The 22,952-nt window shown below is 33.4% G+C and overlaps 2 protein-coding genes across 2 annotated transcripts in view; both read left to right on the top strand.

Moving 5' to 3' along the window:
* Positions 1 to 16,776, top strand: part of LOC106668264 (UNC93-like protein MFSD11) — a 28,211-nt gene extending 11,435 nt beyond the window's left edge. The window contains exons 2-8 of the mRNA XM_014396858.2: positions 14,636 to 14,805; positions 15,357 to 15,533; positions 15,598 to 15,863; positions 15,920 to 16,045; positions 16,099 to 16,267; positions 16,337 to 16,472; positions 16,532 to 16,776. Coding sequence (XP_014252344.1) covers positions 14,636 to 14,805; positions 15,357 to 15,533; positions 15,598 to 15,863; positions 15,920 to 16,045; positions 16,099 to 16,267; positions 16,337 to 16,472; positions 16,532 to 16,711 — 1,224 coding nt within the window. The 3' untranslated portion in view covers positions 16,712 to 16,776. The remainder of the gene's footprint in view (positions 1 to 14,635; positions 14,806 to 15,356; positions 15,534 to 15,597; positions 15,864 to 15,919; positions 16,046 to 16,098; positions 16,268 to 16,336; positions 16,473 to 16,531) is intronic.
* A 2,297-nt stretch (positions 16,777 to 19,073) lies between these two features.
* LOC106668265 lies at positions 19,074 to 22,243 on the top strand. Its single transcript, XM_014396860.1, has 3 exons — positions 19,074 to 19,347; positions 19,982 to 20,174; positions 21,953 to 22,243. The coding sequence occupies exons 1-3, from the start codon at positions 19,228 to 19,230 to the stop codon at positions 22,210 to 22,212; spliced, it is 573 nt and encodes a 190-aa protein (XP_014252346.1). The 5' UTR covers positions 19,074 to 19,227; the 3' UTR covers positions 22,213 to 22,243.
* The last annotated feature ends 709 nt before the right edge of the window (positions 22,244 to 22,952 follow it).

Below are 22,952 nucleotides of genomic sequence, written 5' to 3'. Positions count from 1 at the left end.
CGATTTTCCGACGCCAGGACGTGATATCTTTCAAAATCGATAAAAAGCGAAATTACTCTGAAATGGTTGAGAATCGGACCATGGTCAATATGAACTTTTTTGTTCATTTTAGGGTCAAGAATCTACTGGTGAAGTTTGTAGCACGAGTAGCAAGTCACTCTCAAACATTAGCAATCCTTGAACCACCATTTTTTCTCTTTTTGTCATCAACATCTTGGTCTCACAACCACTAAATAAGAAAATGACGAGTGCGTTGGAAGCGTTATTAAATCAGGTAGTTTTCCTCAAATTTGCTGCCTTCTGAGACTAAAATTAGAAACTCTGGATTACTTTATACACTTTCCGATTTACACAATTTTCCACTCTTTTTGTAGTTCTGGCTGAAATAAAACACAAAAAATTAGCCCAAACATTTTGCCACCGTCATCTTCTTATTGAAAAATTAACGGGAATTTCAACGGTGCTATTAGATTTTCAGAGAAATGTTTAGATTAAAAGATATCACGATTTTCCGACGCCAGGACGTGATATCTTTCAAAATCGATAAAAAGCGAAATTACTCTGAAATGGTTGAGAATCGGACCATGGACAATATGAACTTTTTTGTTCATTTTAGGGTGAAGAATCTACTGGAGAAGTTTGTAGCACGAGTAGCAATTCACCCTGTATAGTACACAATCAACTTTTGTCTCATTACAAACATCTAAAAAAATATAAATTGAAATTAATTATAAAATTTAAACAGCCTTTACTTCCTACCTGTGAAAAATGGCAAACATTCAGAGTATAAAAATATAATAACTGTTAAAAAACCGAACTTTTTTAAACACTTTAAACAAATTTAAAACAGTAAAATAAGCGGAGTAAAGTAAATTACGATTTTTTTAAACCCAAGAAACTATCTGATGATTTAATTTCAGTATAAAGATGGGTTTATCGTTTGAAAGAATTGCTGAGTTTGCCTTAAACCTGCTCTAATCTTCAATTCTACGCTCCTACGTGCACTACCGTTCCTATTTTAAGACGAAGAATTCACTATGTCTAAATTTTTAGCGGTTTTAAACAAGGCTTTTAAACGGTAAAGCTCTAAGAGTGGATGATGATGAGGAACTAGGAAGCGGAGGCTTCGCACAAGCAGACTTCTGGCTTATTTTACTTTTCCTAGTCTTTAGTTCAGTTCAGTTGACTCGATCTTTCTTTTAAGAAGTAGGTCATTGGTAACCTAGGTTATGCCTCCATTGAACTGTTACTAGAAAATATTGGTGGTAAGGTCTTCCTCCTCATTGCATAACCTTAAATGAGGTCGTTGAATACCCATGTTGTTTAAATTCACAGATGCTAGTGGCTGGTACGAAGCTTATTACTCTGAGTTTTAGCCAGTCTGACCGTGGCAACCTTTGCCAGTTAAGGCGGGGGTTCTTTAACTATGAGTGTCCTGTGTCTGGCAAATCTTGAGTTCTTCTATTTCTGTTTATTTTGTGGTTCTATTCCGAAATGGAGGAGTCTATTTTTGATCTTGTTATCCCAATGTTCTGGGCTCATAGTCGGTCTTGCGGATCCTCTTTTGACCAGGTTGTCTGGTTGTTCATTACTTAAAATTCTTTAGTAGCCAGGGCAACCATGATATTGCCAGATTTTTTATTTGATAATGGTTTTTGAGTCACTTGGCTGTCTGATTTTATGAGGATTCTCTTTGTAAGTGATATATATTTGATGATTTTCTACGGCACAAGCATTAACGTCATGGTTTTCAACTTGAAAGACAAAGGTGTACTTCCCTGATCTATTTAATTAATTGCTCATATTTTAGATTTGGACAGAATATATGTTCATTGTTAGAGAGTCATCTGTATGACTATCTCATTTTTCTCCTGATTTCTTCTTCACCTCAACGTCATATTGGACGAAGATTTCTTTCCTAAATTTCCTTCATAACAGCTCAGATTGAACCGCATTAATAATGATATTTAACCTAACACGTTCCTAACCTTACCTTAATTATAACATTGCCTAACCCTAATCCTTCTTACCTAACCCAACCCGTCCCTAACCTTACCCTAATCCTTCTTACCTAACCTAACTCGTCCCTAACCTTACTCTAATCATAACATTTTCCTAACCCTAATCCTTCTTACCCAACCTAACTTGTCCTTAACCAAACCTAACTCAACGCAAAACTGTGTTCCCAGGCCAAAAGCATGTTAAAATGACTTATTTAATTTATTAATAAACATTATTGTTATTATATCAAAAAGTACTATTTGGCAGTGAGAATAATTGAAGCCAGCTCAAAAAAAAATGTAATTTTCTTTCTTGTGTTCAAAATCGCTTTCACCTATTTATATTTGTTGAAAAATAATAGATTTACGTCATTAAACATTCTTATTAGTTTCTAATCATCGTAATGGATTACTTATCCCCAATGGCCTGTAAACAACTTGTAAAAAACAGTTTAATTGTTTTGGTTACAGGGTCGTTAGGCCCTCATTGTCGGGTTCCCGACCGTAAACAATTTCCGCCAGGTTTTTCCGAAATGAATTAGAGCCATGGTGGATTTCAAATATTGTTATTATAAGATTTGTTCGAGTAAAAAAAAAATATATATATATGGAACAAACTACCAACTCAAAAAAATTATCAAACAATTTTTTATCATAATTAACCCAATGGCACTTAAGGAGTGATACTGGGTCGATTAAAGCTCTTAACAACAGTATTTGCAATATTTAAATTTTGCCTAATGCAATGGTTGGTTAAATTATGGCAGTATTAATGAACTTTATTTGAAAGTTTAAATTTTTGTAATAAACAAAAATCCATTCTGCAATACTTGGGAGAGCGGTTAGTTATGATTGTCTCTAATATCTGGCATAATCAGGATATAGCATTATTATAACGAATATAATAATGTTATAACTTACTTGTTGTAACAGCATATTAATTTTTCTAAGAATGTTAAAAAGGGTTAAATGTTTATTTAGAGGAAATGAAGTCTCAAGACGAATGGTAGGGATGAAATGTCAATATAGTCAGTTTTAAAATAAATTCACCGCCAGAAGAAATTTATTTGGTGAAAATAATAAAGAATCTTGAATGTCAATGTCAACAAGTATAATCAGGCTCTTCTATTTAAATTGGACATGAACAAAAGCTTGTTTCGTGGGTAGCACACTAGATAGTAGTTCCATGTCCCAGGATGGTATTCGGTACAAAAAATATGTTTGTGTTAAAACAGTTAAAATTCGTGGATGAAATAGTTCAAACGAGGTTAACAGCCTCGAATAATTTTAAAACAATTATTAGAACAAAACGTGTCCTCATCAGAATTGCAGATATTCTTACTTTTAGGGTACCTCGTGACCGATTGACGTCAGACTTATTTATTATTATTATTATGCTAATACATTTAAATCTCTATTTATATGTTTATTTTGACACGAAATGTATCAAATTTTTTACTTTTTTGTTATTTAAGAGCCCCAGAATAAAATTTATATCCTACTTCATCTTAACTTTTCTTGCAACTTGAATAGAAATGAATTAAATAAATAAAAAAAACGTTAATTAGTCAAACAAGACATGTAATTTAAATAAACATTACCAATCATAATCACTTAACTTTTCACATACCATGTAATTAAGTAGAAATATGTAGTTTGGTCGTTTACGGTCCAGTTACCATCACGGTTTCTACATTTCGCCATCTTCAATGGTGGTTTTGTTATTTTGACCTCAGAAAAAAGTTCAACCGTAGTTTCTGAAAGAACAGCTAAAATAATGATTTACTAACTTTGATATCCCATAAGTACTCAGTAATAAATAATCAAAGTCGAATACGTAATAAGTCTGTGCATAAATATAACGGAAAATTTCGTACTAAAACAGCATCGAGCATGATTTTTATATCCAATTGGACAATTTGAGCAAACAAATTAAATCCTTGTCAGTTTGAAAACCGGCCACTAAAGATGGATAAAGCCTGAAATGACAGACCAAAAAAACATAAGTAAAATAGGCAATCAGAAAAAATACCAAATTTCGAGTTATCACGCTGTAGTTGTTAAGTAAAATCTTATAATACAAGTAGAATATAGAAAAATTCTGGTTTTTGCCAATTTGTGATGTATTGCTGAATTGAAACTGAAGGAGGTAGACTTGGTTGCTGCTTGGTTTTCAGTTGGTACTTCAGTTGAATGAATGACAATCCTTGTGATCCAATTCTAGGAGACATGAAATCTTTCGATGTAAAATGGTCCGCAGAGTCTTGCTGACTAGAAGAAGTACTTTATTTTCTTTGGGGGAAGAACAATCATTCAGGAATGATATTAATCACACTGTCTTGTCTACGTGAACTCACATGCAACCAGCACTGATGTCTGGATATGTGAAAAATTGAGAGTAACCTCCTAGCCGAGGAAAGATATCACTTCTTGGGATGTAATTTGTCCTATGGCACAGAGAATTGAGCTGTTTTCAATGTCATGTGTGAACTCCAAAGGGACTGACAGTTGTTAGGAAATGATAAACTCGAGAGCTGGTAACTTGTGACTTGAATTCTTTAACTATCTCTGAAGAGTCAAGGGATGTGGTGGCTGAGTCGTTCTTCTGGGTTCAAATCCCGGCAGAGCTTGATTGATAACGATATGAAAAATGTGGTTTGACCCCTCGTCCCGCGACACCTCTCTTGGATGGTTGGACTGTATGACAGGAATTATAAAATGTTCTATAGAGTGAAGAGACCGTGGTGGCTGAATGGCTAAGGTGTCCGTCCGTATTTACCACACTATCGTTCTGTGTTCAAATCCCGGCAAAGTTCTTGGTTTTTAATGAATTTTAGTACGAAGAATTTTTATAAAGCGGTTGGACCCCACCGCGACACCCAACGTTGGACTTTAAGCCTTCCTGCATGACAGGAATTACTTTACTTCTTGACTTACTATTCTTAATATTTAGCAAAACAGTTTTGCTTGATATATGTTCAATTGTTGTTAATAATCCGTCGTACCATACATGTACAGAGTTGAGCCTATCACTTCTCGCAGTCCACAGGCAATTCAAGCTTTTGTAATTTAAAATAAATTACCGGCAGGCTTCGGGCGAGGGTGGTTTGTCCGTGGCTCCGGATGCTGACAACAGCTAGGTCAATTCAGCAGCATGCTCATGACTGCCTAAATCCAAACCCATCACCCAAATAGAAAGGTGGAGGAGTTGATATTCCTCCATCACTCATTACACCTTACAAAACTAACTTTATTAAGTGTCGATGGGGTACTTAATATTCAGACATCTCTTACACTATTCATTCACGCCAATACATACATTCACTCTCAATATACGCCCTGTTTCCCTCAAAATTCGTAACGGGGGACCCAGATACTCGCTGCCGTGCTCAAGCATACATCATATCGGGTGGCTTTCCTACACGCTCTCTATAAGAGCCAAGGAGTCGCCATTCGATTAAGTGGGACACAACGAGCAACCTTCGCCTTTCTCTACATGCCGGACACGCAGGCTTTGGGGAAAGAAGTCCTTGTGTCAACCTGGCCTAGTCAGGTCCTGCGGGTCCACCTGGCAGTGCTCTTGATATGTGAGAGTTTCTCTGCCGACCCGGCCCATCAACGCTACCACCTTCTTTTAACCATCCAGGAGTTTCTACACTGCCTGCTTTTTTATTGTAAACATTGTTCTGTCGTTTTTACAGGTCCCAAAGCATTTTCTTCAGTGCTAGTGTTTAGCCCTGAAATATGATAAAGCAAAGTGTTTTTCCGAGCATTTAGCGTTCCTTGAAGACTTTTTTCTTATATAATAATCACCTTGTAGTTTCATATTTTGGTATTTTAGTAAAAGGAAACAGCATGCAATAGAGTACGTTAAGGACCAGTAAACAGTCCACACCAGGTTGCGTCATTTCCAACAATCTTTAAGAGAAAGGAAAGGCGTGTCAATAAAATTAGGACCACAACCGGCAAATTGACGCAATACAAAACGCGGAAACACTGGGGATTATGTTTATTTTCCATTATCAAAACGCGGATAAAACTATAATAAAAAAATATCAATTTAAAAAAAATAGCGCATTTATTTACATTCCTGCCTGTTCTAAATACAATCATCTGTCTTATGTAACTCGCGTTAATCTTTGCGAACTATTGATATAATTGGAGTTGGAACACTGAGATATCAAATAAAAACTTCTTTTTTTTTTAAGTTCGGACTGATAATAAATTGCGTATTGGTTGCATGTGATTTACTCTTTTAAAAATATCTATATATACATAATTTACTTCTGATTACGGGTTTTTTTAGTACTGATACTGTTTATTTGCTCTTTTAAAATATCTACCTATCGCAATGTAAAAATTCAAACAAATATTGTCAAGTCAATGTCAAAAGGCGAAAGAAATTTATTGTAACAACTGTGCAAAATTTATGATTAATCATTTCAGACCAGTTTCAATATCCTGGTAATCTCATATTCTCATGAGGAAACAAACCTTAACAGCTTTCGACAGTAAAAATGATCTTCATCCTTGGCTTTTCCATTTTGTTCAATGTTGATGATTATAATGAATTCCGGGGTGTTTTGTTCTCCAGACGCTGCAGCTTTCTGACTTAATGAACTTTTTTAGTTCCTTAGTTCCCTCAGACGGTTTTAAACCATGAGGAACGTCTTTCTTGCTCTGTAATATATACTGTCGATTTGTAAACTTTGTATATATTAAAGAACAAAGACACATACTAGTAGTAGTTCCTTAGTTCACTGCAATCGACTCGATCCTTCTAGGCCATTGGCTGTTGCTACAATTAATTTCCCTGAGATTTTCTTTGTATCTCAGGTTTAAGCGGTTGCTTCGTATTCGAAGATGATATAGGCGGACGTTTTTTCCTCCTCGTTGCATAACCTACAAATGGGGGTCATCGTTGAGTATATCCATGTTATGTAGATGTTTTCTCAGTTGCCAGTGTATTGGGTTGTCCGGAAAATAATGCAGGATTTTGGTATTAAACAAAAAAAAAGAAACTAGTTACTTTAAAGCAATGTTCTTTAATCAAAATAATTTCCCAACGTGTTGGTAACTTATTAATTCCGTCTGAGTAGAATTCAGAATTTTTAGAATTGATAAAGTCAATAAATGCATTTTCCAGTTCCGTTTGATTTTTGAATATTATGTGTTGTAAGTAGTGGTCCAGGTGTCTAAAAAAATGGTAGTCAGTAGGCGAGAGGTCCGGAGAGTAGGGTGGGTGAGGCAAAGTTTCATAGCCAAGCTCCAATAATTTTTGTGACGTTACACGTGACACATGTGGTCGAGCGTTGTCATGCAACAAAATGGGCCCTTTCCGATTGACCAAAGAGGGCTTCATTACTGCCAATTTCTGATGCATGGTATTAATTTGGTTACAGTATGATTCAGCATTGATGGTTTCGCCAGGATTTAAGAAGCTGTAGTGTATTAAACCAAATGAAGCCCACCATACCGTAACCATTACCTTTTTTTGATGAGTTGGGGGCTTTGGAAAATGTATTGGAGCTTCTCCTTTGTCGAGCCACTGTCCAGAACGTCTAGTGTTATCGTAGAGAATCCACTTTTCGTCACATGTAACAATTCTGGCCAGAAATGGGTCATTTTTGTTTCGACAAAGAAGTGATGCACAAACATCAAAGCGCTGATTTTTTTGGCGATCGTTTAATGAGTGTGGAACCCAATTTTCGAGTTTTTTCACTTTTCCAATCGCCTTGAGGTGGTCAGCGACGGTCGTTTTACTGACTTTGAGTTGCTCTGCAAGTTCTCGAACAGTTGTTTTGGGGTTTTCTTCCACCACTGATCGCAGAACATCATCATTAAGAGAGGAAGGCCTTCCACGACCTTCTTCATCTTCAAGGCTGAAATCTCCCTCCCGAAATTTTTTAAACCACCTTTGCACAGTGCACTCATTAACACAACCCTCGCCCCAGACTTGGTTAATGTTTCTAGCCGTTTGGGCTCCGCTTCGGCCGAGTTTAAACTCGTAAAAGAAAATCGTACGAAATTCTCGCTTTGACATTATAAGGATGACTGAATTATTTCCAAGTAGCGGAATGCTACAGAGGTAAACAAACAATATCATTTGGAAGAGGATTAATAAGTGTTGACATTCATACAAATGAGTAATCCTGTAAACGTAAACAGAATATTTTATATAGATTTTTTTTAATGAAAACTTAAAATCCTGCATTATTTTCCGGACAACCCGATATAATCTTATCACTCCTCTGAGTTTAGTAGCAATGAGTTTGCCAGTCTAGTGAGGGTTGTTTTAACGTAAGCTTACTGTATCAAGCACCTCTAGAGTTTTTTCACTTCTCCTTTTGACTTTTTTGAATCCATTCTATGGATCTCCATCCATTCGAGGATTCTAGTTCATTTGAAGACTACACAGGGTGTTCGGCTACTCGCGTTACAAGCTTTGCCAGTAGATCCTACATTCAAAATGGAACCAAAAAGTCCTAATTAACTATGGTCCGAATCTCAACAATTTCGGAGTTATTCCGCTTTTTCTGATTTTTTAAGATGTCACGACCTTGCTTCAAATAAACAACGATAACTCCAAAACTAAAAGGTTTTGGACAAATCCTATAATACCATTGAAAACTAAGTTAAATTTCCAACGAAATCTGACCATATTAAACGTGGAAATACTGGTGAAATAAGCGTTTTACTAGCCAGAACTTTGAAAAAAAATTTTATTAAGTTGAAAAACTTACTATAGTGATTCTAAACTACTATTTCCAAACCTAGAAACCAGAAAACGTACTCCATTTGATATCCTTTTTAGTGGTGTAATTGCTTTTTAATTACTTTTTCAAAGATGAAGAAATTGATGAAGGAAAGGAAGAAAAACCATGGTTGACGGATTGTTAAGGCGGAAATATTAATAATAATAAAAAATAAAAAACTTAAGAAAATTTTGAATGAATGAACTAAAAACGTTTTGAATCTTAAAACTCTTTTATTCCGGGTAATAATAATACAATAACCTTTAATCAAAGTTGCAGTCGTGTTGGTAAATATGTGAACCATTGCACTATTTCAGTTTCTAACCCAAATTAAAAATGTTTACTAAATTCATTCAAAATTTCCTTAAGTTTTTTCATTTTTTTTCTCTTTTTTTAAATCTTTTCACCTTGACCAATCCGTCAACCACGGTTTTTACCTTGCCTTCATCAATTTCTTCATCTTTGTAAAAAGTATTTAAAAAACAATTACGTTACTAAAAAGGAGTACGTTTTCTGAAATTTGTTGGCCTCTAGGTTTGGAAATAGCAGTTTAGAATCACTATAGTAAGTTTTCAACATTGAAAAAAAAAAATATTTTTTCAAAGTTCTGGCTACCAAAACGCTTATTTCAACAACTTTTCCAAATTTAATATTAATCACATCTTATTGGAAATTTAACGAAGTTTTCAATGGTATCAGAGGATTTGTCCAAAACCTTTCTGTTTTGGAGTTATCATTGTTTATTTGAAGTCGTGACATCTTAAAAACTTAGAAAAAGAGAAATAGCTCCAAAACCGTTGAGATTCGGTTCATAGTTAATTATGACTTTTTGGTTCCATTTTAAATGTAGAATCTACTGGCAAAGTTTGTAACACAAGTAGCCGAACACCCTGTATATGGTCATGCAGATCCTCCTCTGCCCAGTGTCTGCCTTTTGGTTAGACATAATTCCTTTGTGTTCTGGTACCCAAGGTCAGGTTGTACTGTTCCCCCAGTTTTGGAGATTTTAAACGCATTCAATGAGTAATTTTGATTTTTTTTTTTGCATGTTAATGTTTGGCTACTTCTTATAAGGATATTTTGTCAGTGTAAACTCTTTTATTTTCTAAGGCACAAGCGTTGATGACATGGATTTCAGCTTGAAAGATCTATGCTAATGGGTTTTATTGCTCATATTGGGATTGTACAGAAAACGCCTGATCCGTTCCCTTCATCTGTTTTGGAGCCATCTGTACACCATTTATCTGATTTCCTCCTGAATTCTTCTTCATTTTTCTGGTCTGTCGAGACTTTATAGGATGTTGCAAAAATGTACCCGGTATCATGTAGTCAGCACCCATTTCTGGATGATTGTTGTGTAGTGTTTAGTTCCCAAACAATTTGATTGTTTCTGGAGCCTAAATGGCCTTTTTCTCGCTTCCCCTTGTATAAATATTTTCAATGGAAGTAGGTTTAGCAGTGTTTCTAGTGCGATTGATGGGGTTGTTTTCATTACCCCTGTGATACAAGGCCAGTCTGCTGCCTAAAGTTTGGGTGGCTGGTTTTTGCTGAGCTTCGGTCCACCAGATTAGTGAGCCATGGGGTTTATTTGGGTCTTATTACTGCCGTATATAGCCAGTGGGCCATTTTCAGTTTTAGTCCCCAAGTTTTGCTTAAAGTTCTTTTTGTGGTGCTTTTTGTTATGATGTGCTGGTGAGAGTTCCAGGTTAATTTTTGATCAAAGATTATTCCTAGATATTTAACCTCATTTTTGAACTGCAGTATTTCGTTATAGAAGCATAGAGCTTGTAAATGCAATTAGTATAGTTTTGAGGGGTTTAGTTAAGTCTCTGTTTGAGTGCCATTGCTCTACCATGTTGAGTTCTCTTTGGATGATCTATTTTAATGTTCAGGTGAATTTTCCCCTAACTAGTGTTGTTCAATGTTAAAACTGGAACAGTTTATTGGTGTTTTGTATTATTTTTATTTGTGAAATATGTAAATCTAATCGGTCGCATATTTTTACTTTTTCTTTTTTGCTGCCGAATCCGGACAAGTCTGAAGGTCGACACTTTCATAAAACAGTGTAATATAATGGGTTGAATTTGTTTTTTGTTTTCTTAAAGCAAATGTACAGCTGTCGTTAACGGATAATAAATCTGCTCTGGTTTCCAGGCTAGTATGTCTAGGCCGGTAAAGCTACGGTTTGAGTCGGTGTGACAATATTTCATGTCAAAATGCATAGCAGGACAGGATCTAGGGGGCTAAACCGGATTCAGCGAAGGCCCAAAATGCTTGTGCAACTTAGATTGAGTTGTATTTTTCTGAAAAATAAAATGAATAATCAGTAGTAAGATAAGGACATGGTATAAATTTTTCTTTTGGAAAATGATCTTTTATTAATACCTAAAAATTATTATTTCTTGTATTGGGTTGACAAGAAAATAATGACTTTTTTACAGTATATATTTTTATTTTTTTACATCTGACATGCTTTTAACTATTGGGAGATGTAGTGTCCGTTGTTTGCAATTACTTTTTGCTATCGTTTCGCAAAAAAATTCCCATCTTTTGAGTTTAGGGACGTTACAACAGTTGTTTGAACACTCAATACTTTCAAAATTTTCACCATTTAAGAAATTTTGTAATGACTAAAATAAATAGTCGTGAGATGTGTGAAGAGTATGGCAGGCACAATAAAATTTCCCAATTCAGATTTGTTAATAATTGTTTGGCCCTCAAAGCAACGTGGGGGTGGGAGTTGTTGCGAAATATTTTCTGTTTTTCTAGTTCAGGCCATTTTTGCTTTACTTTAAGTTCTAAACAGGTTGGCTGTTTATAGTACAGTTCACTATAACTATTTGCCCCTGTGGTAAAAGCTCAAAATACAAGGGGCCAGACCTGTACAGCATCCTAGCACAGTTGTTTTTTTTTTCCATGCATTTGTTGTTTTGGAACAACTGGGGACCGTCGACCGGATTTTGCTGACTATGTTTTTGTATGTGATCCATTTTTCATCACCTCATCATCAAGAATGGGTCTTAAGAGCAACGACGGAGAGTGAAGAGCAAATTGAGATGCAGTACACCAAGATTCCGCTGAGTTCGTGTGGGATCCAGATAGTGTATTTTTGAAGAAATCCAATTTTTTGGATGTCGTTTCCAATAGTTGTATAGGTAACACTGAACAATTCTCCTAGTTCTCTGGTCATCAAAAGGGATTTTCTTCTTTCCTATCCCTTAAAATATCATCGTCAACCTCAGGAGGACATCCACTGTGCAAATCATCTTCAACAACAAAATTTCCTTCTCTAAAGCAAGCAAACCCCCGTTGGACTTTATGAACATTTACAGCATTAGTACCAAACACTGCACACAAGTTTTCAGTTGCATTGTTCTTTTTCTGAATTTCATAAAGTAAACAATGCCTTAAATGCATTTCATCCAAATACATGATTACCTATTAAATTATTATTTTATTAATTTATTTCAGACAAAGAAGTTGAAAACAGAAACTGATAAGAAATAAAGTCTTTTAATTTAGGGCTTAAACAAGTGTATTTGTAAACAAAAGTAATATACACCAAAACATTGATCTAATTAATCCTATAAATGAAAAATTACATTACTTACATCCCAAACAAATAGTTAATTACAGCATAATCTTTGGTTTTCAAGATGTCACAATTATATTTACGTAACATCACAAAATCCATTATTTTTTATTGTATAAATTGAGGAAGGTGCATTCATTCAACAATGGTGCCACTTATCGTCTGTTAACAGAGGGTTTCTTGCATGTACTTTAAGCCAATACAATTTTTTTTTAAATTACATGTACATTTGTAAAGACCAAATATTATACATCAAAGAGTTATCAAAAACATTTAATTATGGATAAACATCCAAAATAATGTAACATTCAAGAAATTTCCTGCTTCCTGTTATATTTGCTTTTGGGTTATTTCCATTTGAAATTATTGATTAATAATATTACTTTTTGATTTTCCGATATGCTATCTTCCCTGTTTGCAGCCAATATCCAAATTTTCGAGTACATGCACTGTGCTGATTTCACACTGTTGCAACATTTTTATCACTGTTCAAGGTTCTATTAATAAAATAGTTCTCAATATAAATAAATATAGAATAATAAATAAATTACATTTAAGCGTAATAGCTTCTTTTATATATTTATAATAATTATATATTTTATAGGGATTATAAGTTAAAAGATGTTGGTTTAGAACAGTCGAATTTGATCAAACATGTTGGTATTCTTTTTGTTTAGTTCTGAGTTTCATTAATCACTAGTAAAAAAGCAAATCATATTCTCAGTTTCATGACAAGAAATACAGAAATTTTTTATAACAGTGTAGCCTTTTTAGTTGCCTTGATAGCCTAAGGTGTCTGCAATAAATTCAATGATTAGGACTCCAAATTCTTCTAGACTATTCAATGCTGGCATCATATTCATGTACAAACTATTCCATATCTCAATAGACTGTTCTGTATTTCACTTCTATATCCTCAGATAAAATCAAGACAATAGTTGATTTTTTCTAAATTATCCTCTCACCAACTACCAAAATACTCCAGCCAACAAGAATCGTGGACAAAACCCTTCCCACTTCTTTTGACATTTTGAAATGTTCCCGTTAAAAATGCCTTAAATTACAAATTAATCTAGTTAATCAAAATATTTTTCTCTATTTTCATTTATATATTCTATATACCTCATTATTATTTTTTTATTATTACAACAATTAATCAGCAATTCATACATTTAAAAGTGATCTTATTTCGTTCATTATTTTTAGAATGTAGATGTAATGTTCAGGATGTTTAATATACTGTGCCCTTTGAGAGTTGTATCCCTCGTTCCGTACTTTATAGCACACCGGTGAGTCTTAATTCATCAAGAAATTTGATTAGTATGCCCAGTTTCAGTGGTTGAATTTATTCTATGATTATGTTGTACAACCCCAAAACACTTCCTCCTGTGTACAAATTTGACGCCACAGTTTATTAGTATAATGTTGGTCCTCTGCTTCTTTGCAAAATCTCCCTGTGCATTTTTAGTATTTATAAGGGTGCTTTTGTTTTATTTTATATTCTTTATATATTTTCATTTCTGAAACCACTTGTATCTAACCTCATCTGTAATCATTGTCTAATCCACGAACCCTCTGATTAAAGTATGATCTTGAAGAAGAAAGCTAACTCAGTTGTTACTGCCAAGCTTTCAACCTTTTTTAAGGTCGTTATCAGGGCAAAACAATCTTAAATATGTCTACATATCCTGATGATGACCTTAAAATAGACCAAAAGCGGCCGTAACAACGGAATTTGCTTTCTTCTTCAAGGTCATACTTTGATCCAGAGTGTTTGTGGGTGAAAAAGTGGTCAATATTTCTAATACTGTTAACCATAATCCTAACACTAACTCTACATAACCTAACTATTCCTAATATAACCTAACCCATGATTTCTTTTGGTATAGATTCTTTGAAAAACTTTAATAATTACTGATTATTTGGAGGTTGTGAGATGCGGTCTGGTGTGACGTAGGTTTTAGAAAAATATTTTCTTTATCATGCCAACGTTTTGATCTTTATTGAGATCATCTTCAGGGCTCAGTGTTTGTTTTCGTGTAGATGTGTCATTCTTGTCTATTGTGTTGAGAGTGCACTGAGTCACACGACATACAGGAATGACACATCTACATGGAAAACAAACACTTCGAGCCCTGAAGATGATCTCAATAAAGATCGAAACGTTGGCATGATAAAGAAAATATTTTTCTAAAACCTATGTCACACCAGACTGCATCTCATGACCTACAAATAATGGTCACTAAACACCACACTTTAATAATTACTTTATTAATATTTTATTTCAGGTGACGATATTAAATTCTCTTAGTGCAGACGATAAGACTTTTACCGGCAATGGCTACACTTCCCTCGCCATCATTTATGCAATGTTGGCCATTGGAAATTGGCTCGCGCCTTCTATTATCGGAGCAATCGGAGCAAGAATGTCGATGGTCATTGGAAGTTTAACATACTTGTGAGTATTTGTGAAATATTGTTAAGCATTGTTTGTTTTTGGACTAGGAGATGTTAAACATTTGTTCATGGATTGACTTTCTCAGATGTTCTTACCTGTGTTTTTTTTAATTTTTTAAACAATTTTTGAGTAATTTAGTCGTAACAAGAGCCTTAACGGGCTGTTGGACATACAGTAATTCAGGAACACTCTGGATCAAGTTTTGGTCTTGTCAGTTGTTATTGCTAAGCTTTTGACCTATTTTAATCTTAAATTTGTATACAGCTTGATATATTTAAGTTTAAGGACAGTCCTTGGCAATGTTAGATAGAACTAAGCAGGTCTTTAAGGAAATTTGAGATCACCTGGGAAAGCTTGGCAGTAACAATTGAATTTGCTTTTTTCTTCAAGATGATACCTTGATCCAGATCCTAAGTGAAAAAGTGGTCGATACTTTTAACATTGAAATACAGTAATAATAGGCAGATCAGGATGTTCAGATACGATCAAGCTGTGGACAAATGTTCATGATTTATAGCAATTTTATATCACCGTTACTTTTATACATGCAGGTTATTTATTGCGTCATTTTTAATTCCAAAGACTTGGCTCCTATATACAGTATCAGCTTTAATGGGTATAGGGGCTTCATTAATCTGGACTGGCCAGGGGAATTATTTAACACTTAATTCCGATGATTTAACAATGGCGAGGAATTCAGGGATATTTTGGGCTCTTCTGCAATCGAGGTAAAACATTCAATTTTAACCTTAAATTCGTGAATATGATAACTAAAATAAATATGAATTGCAGCATGTTGTATGGAAACTGTTATGTTTTCATTGCATTCGAAGGAAAACAGCACATTGATGAGCACACAAGAAATACGGTTACTATAGTACTTACAGCACTGTCTCTGATCGGGCTGGTATTTCTTGTGCTCTTAAGACCGGCGGTCAGTGCTGATGGAGAGGTTTTGGCTCGAAGGACCGTCGGGCCAATAAAAGCCTTCAGAGAAGCAATGTCTTTGCTAACTCGCAAAGAAATGATTTTCCTTTGCATCACATTTTTATATACAGGTATAGGTTTATCAATATTAAAATTATATAATTATTAACATTTATCCTCTTGGTAGGGTTTGAACTGTCATTTTATAGCGGCGTTTACAGCCCGAGCATAGGCTTCACATTGAATATCAGTGACAACCCTAAAAGATTGACTGGGCTGTCAGGAATTGCAATCGGCGTTGGCGAAATTGCAGGTAATTATTGAAAACAAATATCTCTTGGCATAATTGTTAATTTTCTTTTTTAGGAGGTTTGTTGTTTGGTCTACTTGGCTCTAAAACGGTTCGATGGGGAAGAAGCCCGATTGTCATACTAGGCTTTGTTGTCCATATTGTTACATTTTTCTGTATTTTCTTAAATCTGCCAAATTCAGCTCCGTTGGGAGATACGACTGATCAAGCTTATATTCAGAGCAAGTATGTCAAGTATTTTATAATCTTGTTTTAAATTAAATTTCCTTTAATTTTTATTTATTTATTTTTTAGCGTCATTCTTGCTATAGCTTGTAGTGTATTGTTGGGATTTGCTGATAGCTGTTTTAATACACAAATTTACGCTGCCATCGGGACAATTTTCAGTGAAGAAAGTGCTCCTGCATTTGCCATTTTTAAATTCACCCAAGTAACAATAATAAATTTTATTTTATTATATAAATACATTATGTTTTTTGTTTATTTCAGAGTTTGGCTGCAGCAAGTGCCTTTTTTTACAGTAAATACATAGGACTCTACATCCACTTGGCGATATTGGTCGTCTGGGCAACTTTAGGCACTGCTACTTATTGCATTACAGAACGGATGGTAAACAACAGTAAAGAGGTTGACGATGAGAGTCAGATAAACCAGAGCAAACGATTTTAAAAACAAGACTAAAAATTATATCTTACCTTGGTTAATTTTTGTATATTACAGTTGAAATGAAATTATGTTACCTTGTTGAATAGAGTTGTCCTATTTTTTACTTACCATTCCTATATTGAATTATTAATTAATATATTTCAATTAATTATAAGTACGATTATATACACTCGTGTAATTGTTTTCTCAAGTTAATTTTAATATTTATGATTGATAGGAAAATTCTAATGTACATGAAATTTTCTTGCTGTATTTAAACTCTTTTATTTTCGGATAAGATTAAAAATTTATTATGAAATTTCATTACTAAATTATTGCTTGTTCTGCTGAAAAATCGAGAAAAAACTAGTATAAACTATTCAGTGGTTCTACTAGTCATGTCTGTTGCAATATTGAAAACATGTGTAAACATATATTGTTGGTAGTTGGATCATTCCGGGTAAAACGCAGAGATAGTCGGATGATAAAAGACCATTTTTCGACCATGTTTTGGTCGAAAACCGTCAACAACAACAAAAATTGTAAATAATTAATTATTAAGTAACTTGAGAAAGACTGGAAAATACTGCCACTTGTTTGTAAATTAAATGTGAATACCATTACAAATAATAAATGTGATGAATTTTTTTTTTTTAGAAATGTAAGACTTAAATTGTACCATCTTTCAACAAACGCCTTAAAAGGTAAAAAACGAATTTGTTGAGGACTGCCATTTTGTATTAAATTATTTTCCTATTTCTTTTGTACACAATTCAGATGATTTTGATCTTGAGTATCTTTAATAGTCTGAACAGAAAAATCTGTGATAAAATGTTGTACTAGCGATGTAACTATAACCAACTGTTGCCTCCGATTCGCTCCATTTGCTTATGGACCCCCACCTTTTGGATTTTCCTAGAGTCTTTCTCTTTATTATTATTATTATTATTTTATAGTCTCTTTTGTGTAATTTTATTTTTATTTTTATTTACTAAAATACTTTTCTATTTTATTTTCATGTAAATATGCTTACCTCCCTGTACTTGGCTCATGAAACAGAATTATTTCATATCTTCCACAAAAAAAAAAATTACCTTGTTTAGCCAAACTATAATGCTAAAGACCATACCTGTAAATATGTAACATTATTTCTTTGTTAAATATTGTGTTGAGGTCTGTAAGTTGGTGAACCTCCATGATCAGAGATGATCAATAATGATAATAATTATGTAATAATATTTCTTGTCTTGATTATTAAGTAAATCTTTATTTTTATCTGTGCACTAATTATTTATTAATATGTTAGTATATGTTATACTTATAAAAGTTCTTTCTTAAAATCTAAAGGAACTTGTTCAACATGTGAAAAATACAGTGGATAAGAAGGAGTCCTTTGTATCAAGAACATGGACAGTAGGTGGCGCTTGAAGGATCTGAATCTTAAAAGACGAATCATCTTCACTCATGAATCAGTCATGCGAGGTTGACACTTTTGAGCCAAAGCTCTTATGTGTGTGCCAATGGGTCCCATTTAAATGAAGGGTTTCATTCCTTGGCTCTTTACAGAGAGTGTAGGAATTTAATAATTGAGTTAATGGGATGTATTTAAGAATGACTTAAAATCTGACGCATTGGAGCCGTAATGAGCTAGTGATAGTCGCTGGAGCTTAACTTTGCTGGTGATATAAGACTGATGCCTGACCCTGGAATATCAAAACCTGAGGTACGTGATTCTTGTGAACAGCCAGTAATTTATTGTAAATAAGTCAGGTTTTTCTTCACTTTCCTGTCCGGCAGCTGGTGCGTGGATCCTGCTCAGTCTTTGTTTTATCATTCGGGTTCAAGCTTTTCAACTTTTTGGCTGAATATCTTCTAAACATCTAATAAGACCATTAAAAGTCTATGGTGTTACATTTTTGACTTTCAGCAAAATCAAAATATTACAAAAGAGACACCTTTTGCCATAATTATTGTTTTATTTCTTTATTAGTATTAGTAAAGGCAAGTAACCACTAAGGGTCATAATCTGCCTTGATTTTAAGGGTGGTGATGAACAGACCACGCCCGCTATACCGCCGGTCTCAGCCACTATCCCCATTCATACCTCGTCTTATAAATTTTAAAGAGCAGACCAGCCATCCTCAAGAAATCAAAAAGTTTTTCTACTTTGTGTCTGACATGGTGGAGGTTCTCTCGCCATGAGAACACTATGCGTGAGTCTGCTATGACCTATTCTGAGTCAAGGCCGTTTCTTCCTTAAGAGAGATTCAAGTGGCAGTGGACCATTGTTTTATATCTTCAATTTCTCTCAGCTTGTTAAGCGTCATTTCACGCCATTCATTATGCCACATTTTCCACAAAGCCTTTATTCACGTTTATTTATTACCTATTAACAAATATTGACCCGGCCATCTGACCAAAGTGATCACATGTGGGAAATTTAAAATTGAACATTACTACACAATACACTTTACCAAATTTGTTTACACTTTCTTACGTAACAAAATTAATTCACACAAAAAAAATAAAAAAGTGACAGAATGAATGTATTAAAGGAGATAGCGTTAAGGGAAATTGAAGAGAAAGCTAAAGCCAAAAGGCTGAAATGGTTTGTCGAAAACTATGAGAAAATCTATCAGGATGGCTCCCACCCTGAAAGGGTCAGTAATTCACTTAAACTTTGCAAAATAAAACTAAATTTTTAGGCCAAAGTCTGGAAAAAGAATTTGCAAAATGCAAATTAAAAACTGTTATAGCTTCTAAATACTAATTGGTTGATTACCACTATCAAAATAATACGTTAATTATTGAGTCTCGTACTGAGCCATCTTCAGTGGTCTTAAAATTGATTAAAAAAAGATCTTTCAACCATACAATACAACCACATCACTCATGAAAAAATTATAATTGAAATTAAAATTGTTTAATTAATCAGATATCATGAAATAAATGTCTAAGTACTTGTCAGGACAATCTTTAATCAATTATAATTATATTTTGAAATTCATAATAAATAAAATCAAGTAGCTATTGATTGAAATGATCCAATTTTTTTAAAATTAATATTTAGTGAAAGTAAGACATTTGAGTGATTTGGTAGACTAGAACTCCCCCTCATTCAATTGAAACTTTACTCTCTAAATGGTTCCTATCACAACCAGCCTTTCCTTTAATGACTTTGACATCGGACCCTTCTATACGATCAATATCCCTTCATATGAGGGCCGAGGAATACTCGCAAGCTTTTCTTTTTCTTTTTATAAACTGTACGGATGGTTTCGTTTACTATTTTAGGAGGCAAAAAAGGCAGCGTATCTCTATAACGAATTGAGGAAAGTACAGCAGGAGATCGCAAAGAGGGACAAAGCGACCAACCCAAAAAAGGTACCACCTCCACAAAAGGAACTGATCCAATTCACAGATGAGGACATTAAAAGACCCATTATGTACCCCGTATCGAAGTTTTACCTTGATGTTTTGTATGGAGGTAAAAACAAATGGGTATATTATAAAACCCCTCTTAAATTTAATTAGGTTTAAAGTTTTATAGAATGGCTCTGTAAAACGAGAAGAGAAACACATGTTTTTAATAACACTTATTAGTCAAAAATAAAAATCAACTAGATAAAAGTAAATGGTTGAAACAATCTGTATCAAAATATAAACATATTTAATTCCTATGAAATAATAGCATAGAAATTAATTATCCATTATCATTTTATATGTTTTACATTATTATATTTTATAATGTAAATGTTTAAAATGAAAACTGAGCGTCAATAAAACTTCAAATACATATAGAAACATTACAATATTATTGATAAAATTGGTTAAGAAAGAACGTGAATTTTTATTAAAAAATATATTTTTATTTATTATTTTTAATATGCATACAATTGTAATAAATAATATGATTTATTAAGAACAAAATTGATTTATTTATAACTAAGCTCTAAAACCTATCAATTACATAAGATAATATAATAAATATTACATATTAGTTATAGTTTGTCAATATATTATGAGAAGCAAAAATGATAATAATAAAACAATGCTTTTATAATTTCAATAACTGGTGTAAAATTCTCATACAAACACCACATTCTTGCAAAAATAGATTTAAAAATTTTTAAACCGATTCGCTTGAAAAATGGCGTTTTTTAACATTAAATTGGCAGTTTTAATAGACATATGTTTGATACAAGATTGATTACGTGATTTTTCAAAAGTTTGGTCCTTTTTTAAAAGGAGGAAAACATTTTAAATTTGAATTTCGATGTTTGAACTTGGATTCACTTGCCCAGAAATGTGGCCTAATTTGGCTAACCAACATGTCTGTCCTTTAAACACTGTATTTTGAAAGAGATCATCTCAATAAATGTACTATATTAATTAACATTTGTAAAGGCATGGTGGCCCTAGTCTCAGAAAACTCAGAAATAAAACAATCTGCTTCTGTTAGATCATACTTTCATTTTTATTTTTCAAATTTAAAAAGTAAAGGAATTCTTAAAGAATAAAATAATATACTTAAAGAATGAAAAAATATATTCTTGTAGTAATCCATAAAGAAAAAAAAGTACGAATCAACAACAATCAGAAATAAAAAATAAAATAAATATTACTAAAAAAGCCAAATTGACGTAAGACTTCCATACTTTATGAAAGGGCAAATAAGTTTTGGTACTACTATTTAATGCCTAGTAACTTAACTATCAAAGATGTGATTTTATACTTTAAATGCTTGATTTGATTAATAGTTTCAGCTCCATTATTTTTAGCAGTCGTTGAATTTCTGAATAGTGGGCTTTTCAGCATTCTGAGGAGGTATAAAAAAAACTTAAAACTCCTATGAGCAGAATTATCTTTTCCGAAAGGTGAAAACCCTCTGATGTCTCTAAGATTTAATACAACAGTTGATTTTTTATACCTCCTCAGAATGCTGAAAAGCCCATTATTCAGAAATTCAAAATGAATGAAATGACTCACCCACCTCAATAATTTCTATTGAAGGATTTTTGTAATTGTTAATTTTAGAAATTCATTTTTAAACATTTAGATGACAATTAGACACAATTGGAATACAATTCTTATAATACACTTATAATTTGTTATTTTTAAAAAAGTTATATCAGTCGTTATGCTTAATTTATATGTTTGTATAAATTATGAGCCCAACAGATTTAGCATCTTAAAACATAAAAACAAACTCTTGTTATAAATATTGAAACATTAGTAGTCAGGTATTTTTGTTACTAATTCCAGGAGAAGTCGAAGAAGGCTACAAGCTTTATTTGAAACTGCGCAGCCAACTGGCCCCTTACGAGAAGTATTACGAATCACAAACGCAGAACATGGATTATGGATGGAAGACTGAAGAGAGGGCGGAAAGGCCGGATAAAGAATTCACTCGCAATTCTGTTATTAAACAGCAGTTTTTCAGGCGCTATGGTATTAAAGGGGAGACGCCCAGAAATCGGCCGCCATTCAAAAAGGGGATCGTCGCTCCTGAAATCCTTTGTTAAAATTGTTTAAAAAAAAAAGATATAATACAAATAAATCATTCTATCATTGATTAAAAATATATTTTAAAAATTTTCAGAAAAAATTGTTTAGAATGTATGCAGACAGTTCCTCACTGAAGATCGCGCAATGCCGAAATGCGTTTGAATAACTCAAAAACTGAGTGGAGACAGACTGGTAAAGTGGTTTGACCCCTCGTCCACAACAGCCAACATTGGACAGGATTTTTTTAAAATATTATTTTTACTCTCATATCATTTCATCCTATGTCAAATACATATTTTAATGTAAAATTGTACAAAATTGCAACACCAAAAAAAGTTTCAGTTCACATATTTTTTCTTGCTAATCATAACTAATGATGGCACTTTATCAATTCTCAAACTCTATTATTTATTTATTTAAGGAGTATACATTTATAGAATACAAGAAATGTACAATAATGTTTAAAAAAATATTTGAAAAATTCAGGAAATATTTATTGTATTGCAATAAAATGATGTAATTAAAACTCCATGCTAAAATGAAGATAAAATTAAAAAGAACTAAAAGGTAGAGCAAAGCGAGAAAGGAAAGAAAAATAGACAAAAAGGAATAAAAGAAGAGGGAGAGGAGAAAAAAAGGCAGTAATGTTCAGCATCCATAAATCCTGGATAACCCACATGCTTTTTTACATCTGATGAGAAAGAACTCCAGCCAAAGGAAGAAAAAATTAAACGGTCATAATCGATGAGAATCTTTT

The sequence above is a fragment of the Cimex lectularius genome, unplaced genomic scaffold (genome assembly GCF_000648675.2).
Source record: "Cimex lectularius strain Harlan isolate CLEC.00 unplaced genomic scaffold, Clec_2.1 scaffold71, whole genome shotgun sequence".
Lineage (NCBI taxonomy): Eukaryota > Metazoa > Arthropoda > Insecta > Hemiptera > Cimicidae > Cimex > Cimex lectularius.
This window is presented reverse-complemented; position numbering and strand designations above follow the sequence as displayed.